This window comes from Neomonachus schauinslandi, chromosome 12 (assembly GCF_002201575.2).
Source record: "Neomonachus schauinslandi chromosome 12, ASM220157v2, whole genome shotgun sequence".
Lineage (NCBI taxonomy): Eukaryota > Metazoa > Chordata > Mammalia > Carnivora > Phocidae > Neomonachus > Neomonachus schauinslandi.
The window spans coordinates 80,818,605-80,843,654 of record NC_058414.1 but is presented as its reverse complement, the minus strand read 5'-3'; the positions used below and the strand labels follow the sequence as shown (position 1 = coordinate 80,843,654).

Here is a 25,050-nt window from a genome sequence, read left to right as displayed (position 1 = left end):
ATTAATGAAGCTTACTGACTACAACTACTATTAGACTTCTTGGAATTATTGGTCAGATTTTCTGGGAAGATTGCCTTCAGCTCACTCATAACCAAATTTAGTGACTTGCTCATAAGGAAGCCTTTTAAGAATTCCACAAACACTCCCCACATGTTCACCTTTCTGCAAACATGAAACCCTGAAAAACTGCGAGAGAAGTCACAATAAAGACAGGTTTTGATAACAAATCATTATAATCATTTCTGATTATAGGTAAGCAATTTAGTAATAATGGGCCTATTTGGTCTTTTAGCAAAAGATGCACTGTAACTACCTACTATCAAAGGTGTCAGAGTTCAGTGCGTGTGATTCGAGGGCAGAATTTTATCTGTGTTTTTCTACCTCAAAAGCATCAGTGCAGACACTTAAAACCTGTTGTAGGATGCCGGCAAACTGCTCTTGGCTGCTATTGGCGTTTCTCACTACGACTCACCGGAGCCTATAGTTGGACTTGTTTTTTAGCAACAATCTAGAAAACCTAATATGGTTGCAAATGGGAACAACCAAACAGACATTGAAAGAAATACCAGTCATCCCAGACTCACTTCTGGAAAGTGGTAAGAGAAAAAAAATCAATAAATTTTCCCACCCTTTTAAAAAAAAATAAATAGGTTCCCTGAAAAGGAATAGTCCCAGCACTGATAAAGACTAATCCCATATCTAATAGAAGTAAGTCTCATAGGCTTTGTTTTCCTTCTATTATTTTCTGTTGATATTGAAGTAGAAGTTCTATAACAAGAATGCATTTCCCTATTTCCTCTGAAATAAGAATGAAAGATCATAAATGTGGGGCCCGTATGGGAGGTAAGCCTATACTATGCTGTAGGAGTCAGGTGCCCACTTTTGGAAGGTGAAAGAAAGTTCAAGAGGTCAATCAAGATTAAGCCGATTACTACCTGAAAGATAGTTAAATTGTACTTTGGCAACTTTAGTATATTCATCTTTTAAGTAGTTTGGATTTGGATAAATTGGGTCCAGATGAGTGATTATAGTTGACACACTCAGGAGAGACAGTGCATGAAATCTTCACACATCCTTCCGCCATCCCACTGTAGGAACCACTGTTGATCTTTGTTCACTTGCATCACCAGGGATCGTGGACTCCCTGCGTCCCTGTTACCTTTTTTTTTTTTTAAGATTTTATTTATTTATTTAACAGAGAGAGATAGCAAGAGCAGGAACACAAGCAGGGGGAGTGGGAGAGGGAGAAGCAGGCTTCCCGCCGAGCAGGGAGCCCGATGTGGGACTCGATCCCAGGACCCTGGGATCATGACCTGAGCCGAAGGCAGACACTTAACGACTGAGCCACCCAGGCGCCTGCGTCCCTGTTACCTTGACTACACGTATCAGTGGTTTTGAGGCGAGAGTCTTCTAAAATCACATTCCCTACAAGTATCAATAACCCTAATAACTTAAATGCAATATTTTTCTTCTAAAATGTGTCTTATGTCTTTAGAAGTAGAACTGAATATTGGAAAAGCCTTTGTCCTTCAGCTGTCTGTACCTAGAACTGTGCCTCCTCAGATTTTTTTCCCCCAAAGATTTATTTATTAATTCTGGAGAGAGAGGGAGAACTGGAGCGAGGGAAGGGGCAGAGGGGGAGGGGGAGAGAATCCTCAAGCAGACTCTGCGCTGAGCATGGAGCCCGAGGTGGGGCTCTACCCCAGGACTCCAAAATCATGACCCCAGCCGAAATCAAGAGTCGACCGCTCAACAGACTGAGCCACCCAGGCACCCCGTGCCTCCTCAGACTTAAAATGCCTCCTCTGGGGATGGGTGGAATCTGTTCTCAGTAAATCGAGGTCTGGTTAATCCACTGGAACAACATCCATGTTGCTGCATTCTCATACCTTCTGCTATGGGACTTGTGACAAGTGACCATTACAGTGACACGGGAGAAAGTGTTTTGTAAACTACATACCACCATATAAATAAGGTAGAAGTGTCATTGCTGCCTTGAAAATGTAGATTGCTCTGTCATTAATAGAAAAGACTTAAAATTCAAAGACTAGTGTTTTAGCATCCCTCTTTCTTCTTCTTTTTAATATGTGAAGGATTTGGGTAATTATGGCTGCCATTCCATTGTTGTGGGATTTTTTTTTTTTTTCTGACCAATTAGCAATGTATTTATGATGTACATGCAATGCTTTTCCTTTGTGGCCATGGAGCTCTCTAAGTCCATTACACTTAGAAACTTTCATCTTAAAGATTACTTGCTAATGCCAGAAATTCTGGCCACATATTTAAGGTTTTAAAGCTTCAAAATCTCCACAGAATAAATGTGAGTAATGTGAAGCTGGAAGGGAGACCAATGAGTCCATGTTCATTACTGAATTTGCAGAGTGCTACATTTCACATAAAAAAAGGTCAAGTGTTGTTTCATAAAAGTGTGTGGAAAGGGAGTTAGAAACAAAGTTGACGTATATGAATTTATCAACTGTACCCAATTAACGAATGCTGTAACATGGTATTCCTTAAGCAGTGTTCATGAATAATTCATGAAAACAGCTGCTGCTAAAGGTGGGAACTGCTTTCACTAGCTCATGAACACAGTGTGGTGTCCACAAGGCAATTCACTATTGCTGTATTCCAAAACGGATCGTCACAGAAGTCTATTCATCGCCGCAGTAAAAACTCCCTAGCAGAACACATGTGCATCTCTGATATATTTCACTCTGTAATACTTCCAGGATAAAGATCCTTGCAAGGCTTCTGCCTTTCACAGTTTGTCCCTCATCACTGTTTTCCCATTGACTAAATCATCCGTGTCCATAGCCTTGCATCCCTTTTTCTTAGAAAAATTAAGATGACTTTCCTTTTGTAAATTATAGTCAGAGCTCTCAGTAGCATTCTACCATCTTTTTCTCCAGGGATAACTTTGAAGAAGTTCAAAAAATGAAGTATGAATCTTTAATTAGCTATAGAGTCTCGAAGTTGGAATGATCCTTGAATGGTCTGATCCAAATCACCTTCTGTTAAATTGACATCTTCTGAATATCATCTTCCTCAAGGTCTTTTTTGGCTCTTGTTCTGTTTCCACCATAATTTTTCTTTCCAGCTATCTACAAACTTGATAAATATTTCCTACATTTTTAGCTACTGTTGAAGATATTGAATAGGGCAGGGCATTGAGCCACCATTTTTAAGCGTTGTTTTTCTAACTCTTACGACAGTTTTTCTTCATCTTTCTTCAAAGACTATATGAAAATCCTTCAAAAAGATAGTTGAAGTACAGATTTTGCTTTCTTACAGGGAATTTAGAGGTATATGAGAGCATTATATATTTAGAAATTAAAAAAAAACTTTTTAAAAAAGTACACAAGCACAAAAATCATTGTGTTTCACTTCACACCAAATGGAGTATCACGGACATTTAGCCTTGTGGAAGGGGTGAGTAGGAAAGTGGGATTCCATATTCGTTCTGCCACACACAGCTGCTCCCCCACAAACCTACTCCTCCTCCATCCTCACAAAACCCCAAATGTTGTGGATTTTGGACTAGCGATGAAACTGAGGCCCAGTGACTTGGTTCACAGATCTTTTTCTAAACTCATTTTGTAGGGAACAGAATGTAATTTAAAACCAGGTCTAAAACCTACTTCCTTTCCATGTGCCACAATAATAACCCTTCTGGAAGTGTGAACAATGGAGATAAGAGAAGCAGATATGTCAGCTATTTTTGGCATGAAGCTCATAATAGTCAATGAAATCAAAAATAGTAAAAACATGTATGATTAGTACTTCCTTAGACTCTCTGCATTTATTTTTGTAATTGTGAACTTTATGTGATCTCAGCCTCAGGTAAGATCTTGTCCAGTCAATTATGATGTTGATGTGAACTGAAATGGAATGAGTCTGATTGCCAGTCCTATGCTTCCAGATGAGGAGCTTTATAATTTGCGTATTTAATATTCAAAAACTAAATAATTACCTAAAAATCTGTTTCGTTATGAATTGGGTTTATGTAGTGAAATACATACATGTTTAGCATTTTTTCATATTTTTTTTCTTACGATTATGCATTCCGGAATTCCGCCTAAAAATAAGACATCACATTTGAATTTTGGAACAGAGATTTATTCCATCACATCTTTCAGAAAAACCAAAGGAATTATTTGGATTTAAGTGTACATTCTTGAAAAATTCAAGCATGAGTATAAATTTGACTTAGAATACTTTGTTATTCATATCTTTCTAATAATCTTACAATAATAAGTTTTACTTTATAGTGAGTTGGTACCAGAACAATTAAATATATATTTCCTTCTTTGAGTCTTTGTTTTTAAACATCTTCATTTGTATCCTTTGATTGAAACCAGAGCATAAATATGTATTGGCAATATACATATTTACAAATATTCTACATACTTCATATTTTACTACGTTCACTTCTACAGTGTAAAAGTATTATTTGTTTTTAAGGGGTGCATGGGTGGCTCAGTCGGTTAAGGGTCCAACTCTTAATTTCAGCTCAGGTCATGATCTCAGGGTCATGAGACCGAGCCCCGCATCACGCTCTGCACTGGGTGTGGAGTCTGCTTAAGATTCTCTCTCTCTCTCTCCCTCTCCCTCCACCCCTCTCTTTCTTCTCTCTCTCTCCCCCACTCTCTAAAAAAAAAAGAAAGAATAATAATAAATAAAAATATTATTTGTTTTTAAGTGGAAAACACTCATTCTCAAAGCACAACTAGTTATCATTACTTACCTGTTTTGGGTTATCAAATCAGACTCAAAGAATTGAGGTCTTTAACTTAGGTTGTAAAAAAATATTTTTTGTCTTTTGCAGGATAGATAATCTTTCAATTTTCATATTGTGTATCTTTGTTAGTCAAAACACACATTTAAATTGAATTTCACCTAAATTTATTATAATTAGACCTTTTCCATTTTTGGTTTCTGCTAAATACTATAGACAAGACTAGTGGTTTTACAGATTAAAACTGTTGGTGCATTATTATTCCTGTTATCTCTGAATTCCTACTACATGGTTTAAAAAATAAGTAACATGTTGTAAAAATGGAACATCATACAAATAGTGATTATAGAATTTGAATTTTAAAATCATTTTAGCAAAATAATTTATTTTGATGTGCTATTAATTTGTTTTAATTTGTCTTAACAGCTTCCTCTACTAAGACAACATATATCAGCTACAGCAATCATTCAATCTGAAACAGGGAAATGGTACAATATGAAGACATCTGGTATGTGATCTTAAACAATAAACATGACACCGCCAAAACTCACTCCTGGAGATCTCTGTAGACTACAGTCAATCAAATCAATAGTCAATCTTGTAAGGAACACAAAGTAGCCATGAGCCAAAATATCAATTACAGAGTGAAAAAAAAACCCCATTTTATACAGTACAACCAATGAGTGTCAAGCTAAAGTCTTGCTTACTCATAAGCAGTTAAAAAAAAATCACAAAAGGAAAACTAATGTTAGCTTGTGAAAAAAAAAATGCTGTTGAAATAAACCATGTCTGATGTTATTCTTGTAAGTATTTTTCTGTGATTGTGAGAACTCCCATTCCTGTCCCACCTTGTTCAACTTGTATAAGACAATGAGTCTGTTTCTTGTAATGGCTGACCGGATTGAAGCCCTGGGTTGTGCTAAAAATAAATGCAATGGTTGACGCATGCAGTTTTTTATACAAATAATTTATTTCTAATAATAAAGGAATGTTTTGCAAATGTTGAGAGTTGTTTCTCGTTCCAGTTTTAAAGCCAAGGAACACTCTTTCCAGTTGGCACTTCTGCTGTTAACTCCTAATGTAAAAGCCCATGGTAACATGATTTCCTCAAGGATTGTGTCTTTGTACATTCATGTGTGTATGAAGAAGACTGTCTTTTATTCCTCTATGAAAAAGCATTATTTCTGTAAGATTCTGTGACTATTTCAAAATTGATGTGGTAACTTTTCATAGTAATTGCTTTTTTTATGAAGAATCAAGCAATAGCTTGAGGTAAATTGCTTCAAGTATTCTAATTAACAAATGATGAGTTAAATTTTACTATGGAGAATGTAATATGAAAATCACCATCAGAAGTATATGGAAGGGTCACTGGAATTCCCCATGAGCTAAGTCAAAACTTTTGCACAGTGAAATATTTCAAGGTATGTGCTATTAACCTTTTCTCACCTGGGCCTGGTATCCATTGAAATCAGTGAAGTAATGGGCCTTCCCCAGTACATTCCTCAAAGCCCGGAATTAGCGTATTTATTCCCTTGGCGTCACTAAAGAAACCACAGTTCAGATAACATGTCAATGCTTTCTTATTTTCCAGATGAAAACATTTGTTGGTTCATAGCACAGGATCATTAAAGAGAGAAAACAGGAAACCTATGTCATGCTAATAAACCATATGCTAGGATGGATAAAAGGAGCCCCTTAAAGGCTTTCAACTCTGTTACCATTTCCATCAGGGGCTCCTCAATTCTATACAACCCCAGACATCCATCAAGTCAATGGGTCTCTACAATCATTTTGTTAGTAATGATGAGTTAGCTTGGATGGCTCACTGCACTCCTTATAGATATGAAGAACTATCTATGCTCTGTAGCTTCAACTCAGATATTGACAGTCACCTTATTTAATAGAGTTGAAGGAGTACAGCTCAAGCTCCTTCACCACGTAGTAACATTCCCTAGATACCTACAGAGACAGAAAGCTACATACAGAAGGAAATGTGTACTTGTTGGCCTTTTGTTGAGTTTCTCCTAATAGTATTGGACAATATTTAAATGAAGGAGGGAGGGCATTATTTTCAAAATTTCAGATAATCTGAGTTACTGATAAATACAATCCTGTAATCAGGATTCTAAACCCACCTCTAGGTGTGCCTTTCTAGATAAAACATAGTTTAAAACAAAATAAACTCATAACTGCACATTTAGTAATATTTTATTGTGCCATGTATCAGAATCAATAGCCATACCAAGAAAAGTAATTATAATTTTTTAAGTTGACAGTTTTCTTTGTATTGGAGATTATTAATGGCTTTTAAAATTTTTTTACTTAATTTTAATTAGTAAATATCCATATGTTTGGTTGAGAAAAATGCTTGAATTTTAAACAAGCCTTGCATTTCATTCGAAGAGCAAAATTCAAGTATGTTTTCATTTACTAATTTACTCTAATCAGGGTAAGTGGATGCTACAGGGTGATTATGAGAGCAGAGCCGGCTCTCAGGCCAAAGGTGGGTTATTATTCTTTTTTAAAGGCTTTAGGAAGAAAAATAAACATAATTCATGACATTTCAAAATTGTTCTTCCTATTACAAACTTACCAATGGATTGGGTTTTTTTCCTAAGTACTTTTATAAATAATTGATACTTGTTTGGTGTTCCACAAAATCTTACTTAGCTCATAATAGAGTTGAATAATAGTTCTTGTAGATTTGCCTATCCCAATCATCCTTTCTAACACTCTCTCGGCGGGCGGGGGGCGGTGGGGGACAACTTTCTTCTTGACGAAAATGATCACCTGTCCCGGCAGTGGGAAGATAACTCCCACAACCTATCACAGTCGGAGCTGGAGAATTCTGACCTCCGCTGTGTTTTTTTTTTCTCAGGGATTTTGCTGAGGGCTCAGGAGGTAGTCATATAGGCTGGGACAATGTAGGGAGGCATGCTGTAAGGAGAAGGATTTAGCATGTGCTAGCAGTGGTTCATAAGTCCTATGCTTTAAAATGAACTGCCTGTGTACTATAGATAAGCAAATGCAAAGTTGCATGGACAAAAATATAGTATTATATTCTTCAGAATTGACCTTGTGTTTTATTCTGGCCAAGAAACGTCACATCTAATCTCACCGTGCCAGAGGAAATGCTAAAAATGTAGCCCCAGGTAATATTCAGCAAATATCACTAGTAGACAGTGAGCAATATATTAGTGTGACCTTGGGCCAAATCGGACCTCAATTTAAAAAAAAAAATTAGCTTACACTAGTTAATATTTAAAGGTGTCTAAATCAATGATGGTTGATCTGTCGCAAACTAATTTTCTTCATAAGAACAACTACTCATAAATTTAAACCTGAAGGAGACCATTATGAACATGAATTGGAACTGAATAGCTAACTTAATTTTTGGAGTTTTTAAGAATTTTATACCAAAAATAATTGGCATTTCAGATGAACAGGGTTTTACTTTTTCAAAATCTCACTAGGAAGAAAAGTTGGTATCGTTTATATTTTCTTCCCCTTTTAACTCTATATTCTCTATTATTTACTGATGACAATGTAGAAAGAATACTAGCAGTTTTCAAAATTATATTAACCAACAATGATATTTATTCAGTCAGCAAGTGGGAGAAACAGCATTCTCACACTCTATTATGCAAACCTACCAATTTTTCTCATTTCATTTATTTAATTTCCTTTAATGTCAGTATTTTCATCCATCTTCTGGAATAAAATTGCTAAAAATAACAATGAAGTTGCATGAAAGGATGAGCAAGAAATAATACCAAATTGTAGAATATGCTAATCATATACAATCATCTTTAGAAATGTTTCTTTTGCTTTTATTACGGTTTCCCTTTAATGAAGATGTGAATAATGAAGAAAAACTTGACCATAACTAGAAGAAAAGATTTCCTTAAGAAGAAGTTGTGTCTGCGAATGTTCAGAAACTTGCTGACTGTCACTGTTGGAAAGTGTCATATTAAAGGCCCAGTAGCAAAAGCGGAACAATAATTGTTTTAAAAATGTATTTTCTGTGACTATTCTATTTCAATTCTTTCCTCTTTAAAACTTTTTGCAGCATAACCTTTAATGACGGTATTACCTTTGGTTGCCGTTATTTTGCATTTAATTTAACGCCTCAATAGGACATTCAGAATATTTTTCTCTTTGTTGAGCTCTTGTATCAGATTTTGATTTACATATCTGCTTCCTGAGTGATAAGGACAGAGAAAAAAACTGACCTATAAAATGTTTTTTTCTACTTGCCTACTGTTTAAGTAGCTTAGGCGAGCTAGCTTTGACAAATAACTTGTTACAGAGTCATTATGGCCAAGTATAGAGTGGAACCTATGAAAAAACAGGAATTGACTATGTTATAGCTTGGATGGGAGACAGGGGTGATGTGGTTATAAAAAAACAGGAAAGACAAATGACAAATGTAATATTTCAGTTTTTGAAGTAAGTGTAAACTTATTTACCAATAAACTAAGTCCCATTAGGTAAGTTCACTAGAACATAGAATGGCATTTGAGAGCTGATGAAGAGTCTTAAAGTATAATTTCAAAAGTTAAAAATATAACTCTCATACAGAGGTAAAACAAAAAAGTCAAGGATTTATTTGACTCCTTAACTAATGAGGGAACCAGTAAGATGTTAAAATTAGTCCAAAGAGCATTTGAGAAGCTAGTTATATATATATATTTATATAACTTTTATAAATATTTATATATATATATATATAAATGGGCTTTGCAAGAGTATTTCTGAAGATGACAAATCAAGGATATAGGTCCATATGGATATATATATCTCCATATGGACCTATATATTCATATGGATACACACACACACACACACACATATATGGATAAGTCAGAAGGCTAGATCTAAAACTAGTTTAGTGTCTTATAGTGCAATAAACTATAAACATTTAGGTTTTCTATTTCACTGGACAGATGCTATTTGAATTTACACAACAAAAATCAACAAATGAACACCTGTACCTCAGAGGTATGAAGTAACCACACTGCTAGAAATTCAGTGCTGCACTGAAAGAATGAACATCCTTTGCCTATTTCCAGGTTTTGGATTATTTTTCTGATGAGTGGTATTTCATTGTTTTACTTCCCCTCATTTCAAGCATTAGCAGTATTTGAATTATAAAGATCACACACACACACACACACACACAGACCCCTAAAATTGTATAATAATAAAATTAATAGTAATGGAAGGGCTCCAGGATGAGGCTGTGTTTTAATTATTCTTTCCTATTGTTACTCTTTACTCTGTCTGGAGAGAGTAATTCAGAGGCTGGATTGAATAAAATGATATGGAGGATAAATGTGAATAAATGTGTGACTGCCTTCAGCTCACAGTTCCCTCTCTGACAGTTCCCCAAGTCATCTGTGACTGTGGCTTCTTCCTTTCGCCCCCAGGCACTGTCATCTCTAGTCCATATTTTTTCTCCCTTTCTGTAGTATATAACCCTAAAAGAGGAAATGGGCTTTGCAAGACTATTTCTGAAGACGACAAATCAAGGATAATCGACCATATCTCCATGCCTACCTCCTATGTTATTGGCTAATAAGCCTGGCCTATCCCAACAAAGCCTCTTTGAGGATCCATGTGCATCTTCCAGTCAGGAGAAGCAAGAATGAAGTCTTCTCAGTCAAAGGGTGGGAGTGCAGAGGGGACAGGTGTGATGAGCAGAGCTCTGCTTTTCCAAAAATAGCCTAGAATGTAAGAACCCCAGTCTATGGCTCACTTCTCTCTGGCACTCTAGGCTCTGCAGGGCAGGTTAATGGTGGGTTTAAGGCCATAGGACTCTCTCCATATGGAACCCATTTTCTGAGAGCAATACTAAAAGCATCAGAGCTCAGTGGTCCCTTTGATGGATCTTTACTCATTTCCTGGAAGAAGGAAGAAGAGGCAGGCTGTAGGAGGCAAAATTATGAACTAGATGAAATGTGGTTTATGGACTTTTCTCTTTTTCAGGATTTTTTTCCTCATAATGTTCTTGAACTTCTTTATACCTCTTGAAAATGTCACTAGCTGAACAATATCCTCAGTATACATGCTAGGTACTCAGAGATCCACTTTTCTCACTTTCCATTTTTGGACTCACTGATATTTTGCTGTGCTCCAATGCCTCAATCCCAAATTACTTTTCTATGTTGAAGTTTTTCCCACCCCCCCCCAAACACACCAATATCAAAGAGGCATATTGATGGTCCCTAGGGAAGCTACTGCAGCTGGATTTTAAGGAATAACCATATAATTAAGATCATTTAGTCATTCATTTTATTTAGAAACTATTTATGGAGGACCTGCTATGTAGTAGATGTTGTAGGGGCTGAGAACAGAACAGTGAACCAAAAAAATCCCCCCCCCAAACAAAAAACAAAACAAAAACACCCGAACTCTGACCCTTATGGCATTTATATTTCTGTGGGAGAGGTAAGTAGTAAACAATATAAATATAAGGTAAATATATACATATAGGATGAGTTAGAAAGTAATAAATGTTGAAAAGCCAATTACATCCAAGAAAGTGGATAGGAAATAGGTCAGAAAGTAGCCTTTGTAGAGTGTGGGGTTGAAATTTAGGGCAAGTGGTTAGGGACGGTGACATTGATGAAAGGCCTGAAGAAAGGGAGGGATGGATGTATGCCGTGTCCTGGGGAAGAGAACTCTGGGCAGAGGGAACAAGGAGGTAGATCCTGAGGCAGGAGCATGTCTAGACCAAGGCAAGGTGAAGGATGTAGGGTGGGGTGCACTGCATCTTTCAGGGGCCTTGTAGGTCACTGAAGAAACTGTAACTTTTACGCTGAGTGAAAGGAGAACGTAAGGGAGTTTTAAGCAAAGGAGCAACATAATGGGTCCTAATTTTAACTGAGTCAATGGCAGAAGCATAGACACCAGTTAGAAGACTCTTGGATGATCCAGAATAGAGATGCTCATGGGTTGGGTGGAGCAGAGTAGTAGAGGTGGTGAACAGTGCTTAAATTCAATGTAGATTTTGACAGAGAGCTTATGAATTTGCTGATGGTTTAGACGTGCACCCAGGGAGAAAGGTCAATCCAGGGCTTCTGACCTGAGTAACTGGAAAGGTAGTGCTGCTAGTTACTGAGATGAGGGAGACTGAGAAGAATGAGTTGAGGGAAATATCATGTCCAATAGCTCTTCCCACTCAGACTCCTCAATTTGCATTTTTAAAGATGCATGGGTCATTAATTAGAACAACTCTAGAAATCCTGGGATAAATGTGAAGACAAGAACTACTATGAGAATGAGCGTTTTTTCGCCTCCGAGATGTTTTCAGCAGGGTCTCAGATCCTCTCCTGACGTCACCAAACTCTCTTCTCTCAACTCCCTCTCCCAGACTAAATCCAGAGCTGAGGCTTTTCTTCTTCCTAGCTTCTCTCTATAGCACTTTTATATCCCAGGTCTTTTGTGGTTATTTTCAAATTTGTTTGATTAGTGTTGTAGTTGGTTTTGATATTGTGTTGTTTTCCCCAAGGAATGGACTATAAGCCTTTGGGTCAGCTTCAAAACCCCTTTCTATTTTCTTGGCTTCTGGGTATTTACAAGTGAATGTTGCTCCTCAGAATCTACCACAGGAAAATTATCCTTTACACCCAATCTTTGATCCCAATCAAGACTCTTTCTTCGTCCAGGAAGGTCAACCGCCTTCTCGAGAAACATAACTGTCTGGAGCATAGAGGAAGGAAATCAGGGGAGAGTGGCTGAAATCATGAACAGGAAGGGCTGCAGGAGACTACCTTAGTCATGTTGTCTTATAGTATACAAACTCCCTCTCTCTCAGGGCTTGCCTTCTATTTTCACTCATTATTTCATTCATTCATTCATCCATTCTTTCAATGAGAACATTGTGAAAAGTCATATATTCTTGTGTAGAGATGCAAAACCTTACTAGCTAGGAGGGATGGTAAGATGCCTCATAATGACAAATAATTATAATCGTTACTATACTAGGTAAGATTATGAGGCTCCTATTTTATGTCCGACAGCTTGCTAAGTGCTATATTGGAGTAAATCCTGCAACAGCCTTGTGGGATGGCTATTATTATTACTCCCGTTTAAAGATGACAAAATGGAGACAAAGGCTTATTAGCTCACTTGCTGGAGATTAAAGAGCACAAAGGTGCAGAGCTTGCATGGAGCTGCGGTATCAGACAGAGACAGCTGAGAGTCAGGACACAACACTGTAGGGAGCAGCTGGGATAATCAGGCCCAAGTCTATGAAAGAAGTTCCTACAGTCCTCTGATTTGATTTCTGATATCAATATGCTGTGCATGACCACCTGTTCTAGGAGAGCTACTCAACCTTCTTAGCTTTGGGAAATATATTTAGAGGGAGGGATATTCTTTGGATAAACTCAAGTTAATGCCAACATTTTTTAATTTGATTACGACTTCTCATTTTTATTGAGTTGCTTCTAATGTGCAGTTTCTAAAGTTATCCACGCACATCACAAGACCAGCTATGGATTGTAAGCCTCTTTCCTCATGGTTCATGATTGATCTCATTTAAAAATTTTCAAACATTATGAAAGAAATCAGAAAAAAGAAATGACAAGACTACTTGAGGGACTTATTTACGACTTAGGGTTAAGTTCAGATGTCAGCCTAGTTTTATAGTTTGCTATATTTAAAGTAATCTTATTCAGAAGTCCATTCAAATCATTTGCAGATGTGTTCTTATTATATCCTCAGGACGGCAAGCTGTGATTGTTTCCTTCTTGCAGACGTAGTTTCTTAGGTAACTGCTGCGTGATCTCCTTCATAGGATATAGACATTATCATAACGTCTTCCAGCTAGAAAGATCAGGCTGATGATTGTTAAAAGTTCAGTGTCAAATCATCCACCAGTAATTGAGCCAAGAATAAAACCTTACAATCCACGATGGGATTTAATACCTCCTCTCGTAGACCACACCCAGCCGGCTCTCATCATTCTGTCTTCAACACAGTTGTTACCTAATAGCTATGTCCTGGGCCCACAACCTTAGTATTGTTAGCAGAAGGTGTCTAGATTCTTGAAGTCTTTTTGAGTGGAAACTCAAAACAAAGCAAAAAGACAAGGACCTTGCTGCTTCCTTCTGGCTGGTGCAGATCTTCCAGGTCCAAAGGGAGGGTGTTTGCATTCTCTGCTGACAATCACCTTTTCCAGTGCTGTACTGGATTCAGTCATCAGTTTGGGGAAGAGGTTTTCTAGGTGTTTTCAAGTTGTAACAGTCTGAGTCCATCCAGCTCCCTCACACTACTTTCCCTCTCTCCAACACGTATGAAGATTTTTCAGAAGCAAAAACTAGACCAGTTTATGTAAAATGAAAGTTTCAAATTCAAAAACCATTATACCTATTTATGCACTGTAGCTGGGTTTTGAGAACATGTGTCTTCTATCAGCAGGGATCGGCGATGTGAAATAGATCTTTACTGGATCCCTGGGGCTGCTGGACGAGCACAATAGTCCGTAATGGCCCTATGGAGTAGGCCAGTGAACCAGAACACCGAGGGGTTTATGTGATAGGCCTTAGCCATTATGAAGAAGCTGTAACAGCCTATTGTCGCAAAAACCTCACTTTTCGGAGTGTACCTAAATACCAATTTACACAGTAGGGATTTTTAACTAACAGCAACAGCTGTCCCCCATTGAGGAGGGATTTTTTTTTTTTTACTAGTAACCAATAAGAAAAGAATCTGGCTGCTTCAACATATTTAATTTCTAAGTATATTGAGTGCATAATAGTCAAATATAATGACCATATTTTGGGTCTCATTCTGCCTACAGAATATAAAAGTGGCATATTTAATATGAATAATAAAGAGAAAATGTCTTCTTAGTATATTCCTTACTGCTGTAAGCTTTAGAAATTCACAAGTGTGTTACAATATATTTTAACTTAATTTTCACCATTAATACATATGAATGATGCCTTCTTTCAACCATTATATGTTCTGAGGTTAGCATTAAAATCCAGGAGGAAATGACTCATGCTGAATTAAGCTAAATAAATATTTAAAACCACTTGGAACATGCAAGAATGACAAAATTCAACCCTAGCGTGGAACTGAAATATTTAGTGGAAGTATTTTGTTGAGAGGCTGTGCACAGGTCACTAGCATTCCTACATGCTGAAAAAAATTTTTTCTTGAACTGTTAATGGCTGGATAAAATCCATTTATTATTGCAGAGATTACTCATACTTCTTTTTAATGAAAAATTTAGCAGTAAATATTCACAGTATGTTCTAAAATGGTATGATGTTTAAGGCTGGATTTAAGTATGGTATAGTTTGGGGCGCTTGGGTGGCTTAGTCGGTTAAGTGTCTGCCTTCGGCTCAGGTCATGATCCCGGGGTCCTGGGATCGAGCCCCTTGTCAGGCTCCCTGCTCGGTGGGAGTCTGCCTCTCCCTCTCCTCCCCGCTTGTGCTCTCTCTTGCTATCTCTGTCACTACCTGTCTCTCTCTCAAATAAATAAATAAAATCTTTAAAAAAATATATGGTATAGTTGGAGTACAGTATAGTTCTTTGACTGATGAAGCTGGCTGGTATCATATACTGAAGCATAAAAATACGAGTAAAAGAAGAGTATACCCTGTATATCAGTAAAAGGTGAGGATTTTCTAAATGAAAATATATAAAACCTATATAACTATATGCGGGTGTGTCATTTCACAGTATAGGCAAGAAGCAGCAAGGAGCTCCGTTCCCATGTTTCCACCACACACACACCTTATCATTTCACCATGCTAAGCACCATCAAAGGACTATTTCAGAACTAGGCCTTTTAAAATCAATAAATCTGTAAGTCTAAAATTAGCTCACAATAAAAGTTTTTAAAAATCCATAAATCTGCCTCCCCTCTCTTCTTTGATTAGTACCCACTGGCTCCAGAAGTTTCCTTTGAAGGGAAAGTAGGGCACCGATATTTCAGAAACCCATTAAAATGAAAACATTTTATGGATGGCTTTAATCGGGTGTTTCTCCAAGAGTGGTCAGAACACCACTGCATCAGGGTCAACAGGGAGGTGGTTTAAAATGTAGATTAAGAATTTCAGGGTATGGGGCTTGAGAATCTGCATTTTTAATGCATACCTCTGAGCGTCTGGTGCTCGATAAGTTTGAGAACCACTGGACTGGATGAGTTGGAGGAACTCTATCCTATAAATGGTCCATGATACAAAACACATTTTAAGTACAGTTTTCATTGTCAAATTTTACTATTTTTTAGCCCAACTTCTGTAAGTTCTTTGTACTACACTATGGTCACTTGTAAGTGTACAAAAGTTTTAACTGACTGAAATTATAGTAGACTTTTTTAATGGCCATGACCATTTATAGTTCCTATATGATATGAAGACTCTATCTTAGCTTTTTCCTTGATCTAAACGAAAAGTCTTTACCATACAGTAGTGATTTACTTTTTTCTATTTAATAAATTCTAGGAACATCTACTTCTCAGTCTGGCAAGTTAGAGAAGACTTTTCACCTAACCTTACTCTACACCCCCTCCCACTCCCAATCAGTAAAATTACATTTAAACACTCACATGAATAATAGGGGTCATCCTCCCACCAATAGGTTGGTCTTGTATCCCAAACAAGGAGTAAAAATTAAATATAGTTTATCATGTTGTGGGTTCCTAGGGAGTAAATATGGCATGCCAAATCTGTTCAAGTCTAACTATTGGCTATAACAGTGATATATAGTGAGTCCACTTTATGGGAATAACAAATTATTCTTTAAGAATTCTAAAAATGTAGGGGCACCTGGGTGGCTCAGTTGTTAAGCATCTGCCTTCAGCTCAGGTCATGATCCCAGGGTCCTGGGATTGAGCCCCGCATCGGGCTCCCTGCTTAGCGGGAAGCCTGCTTCTCCCTCTCCCACTCCCCCTGCTTGTGTTCCTGTTCTTGCTATCTCTCTCTCTGTCAAACAGATAAATAAAAAAAAAAAATCTTAAAAAAATTTTAAAAATAAATTTAAAAAGATAAAAATTCTCAAAATGTTGACCTGTGTGCAAATCTAGGTTTAATATATCATCTCTCTTCTTTGTCCACATTATTGCCTCATGTTACCAAACTTTTTTTTCAATTATATATGGAATGCATTTTTGCACAAATAAAAAACCCCATATGTACTCATGCTGTGTTTTTTCCAGCACCTTGCCTCTCTGTGACACAGGATAAAAGTTATTTAGACAACAGAAACTCTCTCTATTGAGAATTCAGACCTCAGTAAACCCTCTTGAGGAGGGACCTCTTTTGCAGTTGAACAGTTGGGTAATGGTGTGTGGTTTGGCATTCCACTGTCTTTCTTTTCTCAAAAACACCAATGGTTACTTTTTCATTTGGGTGATTATAATGCATAACTCACTCTTTGGAGGCAATGGAATCTCATTCAGCATTAAAATAAGCATGATGTTCAGAATATGAGAGGAAGAATTTCACATCCTATATTAAAGGTATACAAATATACAAATCTATAGGTTTATATTTGGGGCCATATAGAGAGATCGTGACATACAAGTATAATCAGATGAACATGAATTGAAATTATTATACTGTAGGGAATTTTGAAAAAAGAAAAAAAAAATAACCAAGTGTGTTAAGTTAGAAGAGCAGACTTGTAAGTAAAAAGCAGGAAGACTGACCTCATATACACAGACTGTCCTTAGAAAAAGGAGTAAATCTGGTTAAGTTACCAAGGCAGATTTAAACTGCCTTACTGCATGTAACAAAATTGCAGATGGAAGCTATATGACCATCCCTAAGAAATTATGTACAGAAGTTTCTTGTTTTATAACATAAAGTGTGACTAGATGACCCCTTAGATTATTCCAGCAATTACAAGCTGAATATCTATAAAGTGCCAATCACCCTGCCAAAGGCTACAAAGAACACAGAGGAAGAAAGACATCTATGTTCTCAACGCTGATGGGTGTTAGGGGAAATGCTCAAAAATCCTATGAGGTTTCAAAGAGGAGAAATATTTCAGGTCTAAAAATCTCTGATTTGGGTGTGCCTTTTGAGATTCTTCAAGCAGTTATCGATGTGACATCGAGTAAGATAAAACAAGGATTAAAATTTGTTAACTCTAAATAATCTGGAACCAAATAATCTGAGACATCAGAGAAGTCGCCTCTTTTCTAACAAGTGATTCTGACCACAGAGACCGGTATGGTGAGTATGCAAGATTGGTAGATGTTTCTGAAGAACAACTAAACAACTAATCATATATCAACTTGAAGTGGGTCCCCTTCAGGTGTGCATGTGCATCATTCACCAATAAGTAAAAATAAACACTGTAAAAATGCAAATACGAGTACATTAGAACTTATCAGAAGGTCTCATTGGTTTGTATTTTAACAGCAAACCATATCAGTTACCTTAAGTAGTTTTCTGACACTCAGCCTAGTGTAAGTTTCAGATTTCTGGAAAGGGTCACCTTCAAATGATTTGCTATCTTTTGTTTTGTTTTCTTTTCTTCTCTTTTCATTATTTTTAAGTCCATCTCCCATTTCTGAACAAAGCATGATGAAATGTTTTTGAATGCTGTCATGTGACTTTTAGTAGATGGGTAGCACTGATCCATGGCAACCCAGGAAAGAGGGAGCTAGAAGAAGCCCTACCCTAATTCCACTCTTTTTCTGCCCTAAATCGCCTGTGGATATCACCTACTGGCTGAACCCAAGGGAGCTTCTCAATAGCTTCCATGTGGGTTAGTCTACAAGCCACGGAACAGAGTGTATATAGTTAGAAAGTGTTTCTAGAGAGGCAAATGGAATAAGTCAGGCACACATGCCCAGTAATACAAGACTCTCTTCTGTGTATTTGGGGTACAATGATAAAGGGAACAGCTTCTGCCTTCCAGCGACTCAGACAAGTGAATAGTTAACTCCAGAGTGGTGGGGTGGGCATTATATTAGAAGCGAGCATAAGGAACTCTGGATACAAATAGGAGGTACCTAACCTACAGTTTCTTCTTCCTCCTACAGACTATTAGTATTTGTATTCAACCACACTTGTCATAAAGAGAGCACAGCATAAAGATGAAATGCATCGCATAGCAGAATTTTTAAGTACCATCTATGCCTTTACAAAGTTCCAAATCTGGGGAGATTTTTCTGAATGGAGCTGATTATTTATACAAAAGAAAAATATAAGTTAAAGTTCTTATAAGTTGATATTTAATATCTCATGCCTCTATCTACTTTAAAAAAAAAAAAAAAACAGCATAAAATGAGGGAGAAAGAAAAATGTTTTGTTATTCCATGAGTCAAGTATAGGTTATGATGAATTTGCCAGAAAGAAAGTTCCATTCTCTTTCAGGATGGGAGATGACAAGACATATATTTCATATAGCAGAATTTTGCTTTTGTTTTTATTTCTAGATCTTAGACCCCTGACCCCAGAAACACAAAGGCTCTGGATTCTGTGAGACCACAAAAACAATCATTTAGCCTTTGGGCCTTGACTGCTTTATCTGTAAAATGGAAGTAATAAGACTTTCTATTTCCTTCAGAAGACCTCAATTTTGATACTAATAAGAAACTAATAAAACGTTTTGAGCTCCTTGGAGATCAGCCACTAGCTGGGATAAAGTGGGTTATTATAACAGCACTTCTTGAGCTCTTGGTACTTATAGCAACCAAACCCAAAATATATCACATCCTGTTGAAACTGCCCTTGGATAGGAAGAGTGCAATTATCCAAGGTTAAAATTGATTGCAGAGTGTCTGTGAACATCTGGACTTTTATAAAGTATGTGTTTGAAGCCCTGAGATATGTGGACTATTTACAAAAGTGCTCTCACAGAAGAGGTAAGCATAATACATTCTTCCTGGCCCTACAGCTTTTGAATGTGTGGTAGGGTCAGAAAGCTAACATTCTTTTTCCCTTGCAGTGTCAGCCACCAGCAATGCTGTCATGTTGAAGTGAGAGCATGAAGGTGGAATTTTCTCTTCTGAGGGTGTGTGTGTTGGGTGGGGTGGGGGGGGATCATGAATGTCACCTAAGTGAAATAGAAGCAGCCAATGAGAAACAACACAGGTTATGCCAGGCAACTGCATTGCAAACTCAACTATGCCAGTATGTGTGATATTAAATAAATCTCAGGTCCCTCATTTATGAAAAGAGACCCACTGAATCAGACCGTCTAGAAGTGAGGCTCAGGCTGCTGTGTTTTGAGAAAGCCCCACAGGGGACTGATGAGCAGCCCACTTTCAAATGAGCTCTACTGGAGCCACTGATCACCAAGTTCTCAAAGTTAATTCTTTTCTCTGTTTAGAAAACCGTCTTAGGCAACCTCGTATCTTTCTCCACAACGTCTTAAGACCTCCAATTCAACCTCAACTCCTCCATGCCATGGAAGGAAGTTTGGTTGTGTAGACCTATCACTGGCCCAGCAACCACCATTTCAGGCTCTACCTCTCCCATAGGTGTGGAAAAAATGGCGATGTCATGGGGGACGGTTCTGTTTTCTCATCTCTTCCGGGCACAGTAAAACAGGAGTGGTTGACTTGCTTCTGTCTTAGCCAGTATTCCTGAGTCTAAAATATGGCTCAGGAAATGAAGAGTCATAGGATCACCAAGGGAGAGTAGAGTTTATAAAAAATGGCAACAGAGAAGAGAGAATAAAAAATAGAAGCAGTATTTGGGTCCTGTTCTCAGGGTTTTGGATCATTTTAAAGGCTATTCAAAGATTATTTTAAAGGCTGCATTTGGTTAGGAGACTCAGAAATGCTGGCTCTTGCCCTCAGCCACAACTGCTCAATAAGAGTTCCCTGGGAACACACACACACACACACACACACACCCACACACACTACAGAACTACAGAGCTGGCAAAGGAGCCAAGACAACTTATGTTTACCAGCTGGACTTTGGACCCTAAATTCCAAAGCAAGACCTGAAGCAACTGTTCTCAAAGTACCCTCAGACTAGCATCATAAGAATCATCTGGAAACCTATTAGAAATGCAAATTCTCAGACCCCCACCCAAACCTATCAAGTCTCACATTCTAGAATGGGGCCGTTTCTTCTGTAGTTTAACAAGCCCTCCAGGTGATTCTGCTGTGCTGCTCAAGTTTAAGAACCACTGACTTAAAGGAACTACGAAAATGACTGGCCACTGGGTCTTCCCTCGCTGCTTTCTCCAAAGTCTATCCTACGTCTTTGTTTTTTTTTAATTCCGAATGGAGGAAGAGGCAGATCCAAAGTTAGAGGATCAGGAATAGGAGAGTAAGAGAAAGCATTCACTGCCCTCAGAGGGCTATTGGTTTGGGCTACCTGCCCCAAAGACCAGGAAGTCTTCCCAAAACTCAGTGATAGCTGTTGGATTGACAAAAAAAAGTGCTTGGGATGGAGACAGTGGGGGGAGTCCCTGATAACCTAAATGGCAGACTCACCATCGGGCTCAGTGCAATAGCCTTTTTGAAAAAAACTTTTATTTTCTTTACATTTATTTTACTCTCTAATGTTGTTTGCACTTATAACGATACATGAATGAAACACCATAATCTTTAAGAGTGTAGGGCTTCTAAATATCTTAATCTTGTCCTAGAATAGAGGTGAGAAGGAAGAAAAGAGAGAGACTGCCCTCAGGGGGATTGTGAGGTCTAGCCAGCACATGTTCTCCCTTTGGGGCATCAGGCATCTATTGCCTCCTTACCATTCAAGTTCTGTAGATATTTACACCCATTATCTTTGCGCTCCACATTCACTGGCCAGTGCTTTAATCTGTACTCTCCACCCTGAGTAACACTTGACTTCACCGGGTAGGAAGGGTCAGGCTCCGAAGGGGTTTCTTCAGCCGTGGGAAGTGAGCGGTCTTCAGAGAAGGTCTCGGGCTCCCCCTAGAGGTGGGCACCTCTTACGTACTCAGGACGGCGATTTTCATAGGCAGCTAGCACCTCTCGGCAGTCTTGCCCTGGAAAGAAAAGCGAAGTTGAACCCGCGCTAGTAAATTGCTCAAAGTAATATAACTTGTGACATTTGCCAAGCCAATGCTATTTCCAAGCCATAGCCACAGGTGGCTATTCAATTTTAAATGAATTAAAATTTCAAAATTCAGTTCCTCAGTTGCACTAGCCACATTTCAAGCGCTCAGTAACCAGCGTGTGGCCAGTGGCTGCAATACCACACAGCGCAGGCGTAGAACACCGTCCGGAAGCCGCAGGTTCCGGAGGGAGAGCTGCGGCAGAGGTTGGCGATAATCTATCGTTAGCAAGACTAAGCCCCACAGCAGGGAAGCGACACGGCAGCACACGGAGGCCAACTCGTGTATTCAGGCAAGGAGCGAAGGCTCCTGGCTTGAAGGGCCATTAGAGGGGAAAAGGTATCCTGTATCGTGGGCCGAAGGTGTTGCGGGGACACGGCTTTATGATCACAGAAGCCTCCGTGATGAACTGCTTCTCTGTGCTGCAGGGTTCTGCCTTATCATCACCCAGCAGAGTCTCTGACTCTTTCCTCACTCACCCTACTTGCTACGAGACTCTTCTTCGTAGTTCCTTCCTTTCCTTTGTAATCCAAGACCCTGCTCACAGGCAAACTCAAGCAAACCTAAGTGGGTAGTAACAGCCTTAAATTCCCTTCTCCCTCGAGCTTATTGTACTTACTACACCGTCTCTCTCTTTTCCTGGCCATTGTATGCATGGATTCACTTTGGAAAAAGCCGCCATTTGCCCACTAGCCGTGGAAGGTCAGCAGATCTTCCAAGTTTCTGCCCAGCCCTTCCCTCAGACGAGCGCCGTGCGTAGGACAGGAGACCGAGTAAGGGAGTTCATTTTATAAGTCAAATGGTAAGTGAAAGTCATTTAACAAATACCAGTAGCTTCCGTGGCAGCCTCCTCCCCCCCCACACCCCCGCTTTGCTTATTTGGCTTATTTATGAGTTCCGCCAGTCCAGTTCAATTTAACTGATCTGCTCCTGGAATAAGACGATTGCAGAGCATTATGCAGTGTTGTATTTCTGAATTTATTTATCAGCAGCTCTGTTGCTGAAAAGATTGAAGGGCTGCATTCCCTGTAAATATTAACTGTTTTGGGAAAAATGAGTCTATAATCGTATAAGGAGTGGTTATAAAATTATAAAACTGAATTCCCAACTCACACATCCAATCAAACTCATTAACTTAGAGTTACGTCTTGTAAACCCACCTGCATTCACCATGTCAGATTTATGTTCCTTGCCATTCATACAGAGTACAATATAACAGGAATATGTCAGAGAAAAATTGAAAGGTTTCGATCATTTACAAAACAGTAATCGGCTACGGTTTTTAGATATAATAAACAAAATACAACAACAATTACTTCAACAAGTTAGGGTCTAATTCTATACATAAACACTGAGTAAAGGCAGGCGCAAACGTAGTAAGTCTCCTCCAAATTGTACTAATTGGGAGACAAGGTAATCAAACCTGGGAGAAAATCTGAATTATAGGCTACTTTAAGAACGCAGTCTTGTTACCCTCAGAGAAAGTCAGAATGATGACGACAAAACTAACGACTCACAAGAGAGTTCCGGGTACTGGCTGGCCTCGCTTTATCAGCAGATTTTACTGCAAAATGAGTAGAGGAGTGTTTAATTGGTTAGGAGGCAGAGGGCTAACCCAGATGACCGTTCGGGATCTTTCCAGATCCCAACATATGATTCCAGGGTCCACAAGTAGCAGTGATTATATATAATGAATTAATGTGATGAAGTAGTTAAATATTGCTCTTTCAAACAGGTTAGCCATATTTTCTATAATGTCCTTTATGTTTTGCTTTTTGAAAGAGAGCGAATACAAAGAGAGATACAAAAAGACCAGATCAGATTATAACATTTCACATTCATGGAATCTGAATGAATCCCATTCTGCTCTGACGGATGTCTCCAGGCTGCACACTCGAGGGAGAAGACGTGGTTGAGGCCCCAGCTCTGTCTCAAGGGACTATTTTACAACATCTTTGACCTCGAGTGAGGAGCTGCAAACCTCTCCTCTCTGAGGGTCTTTTCTTCTCCAACCTCTGTTGTTAACGTGCATGGATGCAGTTTCCTTGCAATCTATGCATGTGTGGCATTAATCCAAAGGAATGTAGGGATTAGAGTCCATTTCTTACTGAACTGAGTTGCTATTTCTTCAAACCTAAGGGACAGCCAAGTTCTTGGTTTTGCTTTCTATCACTGAAGTGACTAAAAATTTTTCTGGTAATGATTACTTTTTTTTTTTTTTCGAGAGAGTGAGACAGAGAGCAGGAGCTGAGCTGAGGCGGGGGTGCAGAGGGAGAGGGAGAGAGAGACTCTAGAGCAGGCTCCAGGCCCAGTGAGGAGCCTGATGCAGGGCTTGATCCCACAACCCTGAGATCATGACCTGAGCTGAAGTCAAGAGTTGGACGCCCAACCGACTGAGCCACCCAGGCACCCCTGGTAATGATTACTTTTATATCTAATCTGAAATCTTTTAATTTTATACCTCAAGAAAACAACACACAAAAATTCTGTAATATTCTCAGTTCCAATTGCCCTGCTGTTGACATGCTGAAGTATTTTGTGGCAAGAGTAAGATGGGAAGCCAAAGACCGTTCAGCGGGCAGGCTGGTAAAGGTGGAATGCTCGTATGTATGCATTTCCTGCAAAAATCTTAATGACAGGTGGTCTGGTGGAACTTGTTAGACTTGCATAATGTTAAGTTCCTTTGACACTAGTGGGAGGTAGAGTTCTTGTGTTGCCCAGTATCGTGGGAGTACTTATAAACAAAAGCCAGAAAGCAGAAAAGCAGCATTTTGACTAATTTCTAGATTCAGTGGACTTCTCTGGAGCTTACAGACCTTAATTTTTTCTTCTTTTTTTCCACGTAATAAAACAGGGAAGGAGTAGAAATGATACTGTAAACATTAAGATTGGAAAAGTTATATATTCAGTGGATATCCTGAAAGGCAGGTAACCATTTTCATTTTGAGGAAAATGAAACAGAAGGTAGAGAAAATAAATTCATTTTAGATAACAATTGAAAGCATACCTGCTGTCTATTAAGCATTCTGCTTTCATGTGTCACTCAATTGCCAGATTTTGGAGAAGAATGGATCCACGTTCATAAAGGGGCTGTCTTCTCCATTTCAGTTGTTGGTCTGAAGACAAACTAGTCAGTCCAGTCATCAGTCAAAAAATGCAGTTAGTGTATATATATTTAGATTCAGAATACAATCCTCAAAATGCAGAGCAGTATTTCTAGTGATTTTATGACTTTTTATCTGGCATTCATCAATCCAGGACACTTTAGTGCATCTTGTTAACATGGCTGCAAAACT

The 25,050-nt window shown here is 38.5% G+C and overlaps 1 protein-coding gene across 1 annotated transcript in view; it reads left to right on the top strand.

Annotated features, from left to right (window-relative positions):
- Nucleotides 1-5,211, top strand: part of GRM8 (glutamate metabotropic receptor 8) — a 772,971-nt gene extending 767,760 nt beyond the window's left edge. Inside the window, exon 10 of the mRNA XM_021699435.1 lies at nucleotides 5,162-5,211. Coding sequence (XP_021555110.1) covers nucleotides 5,162-5,211 — 50 coding nt within the window. The remainder of the gene's footprint in view (nucleotides 1-5,161) is intronic.
- The last annotated feature ends 19,839 nt before the right edge of the window (nucleotides 5,212-25,050 follow it).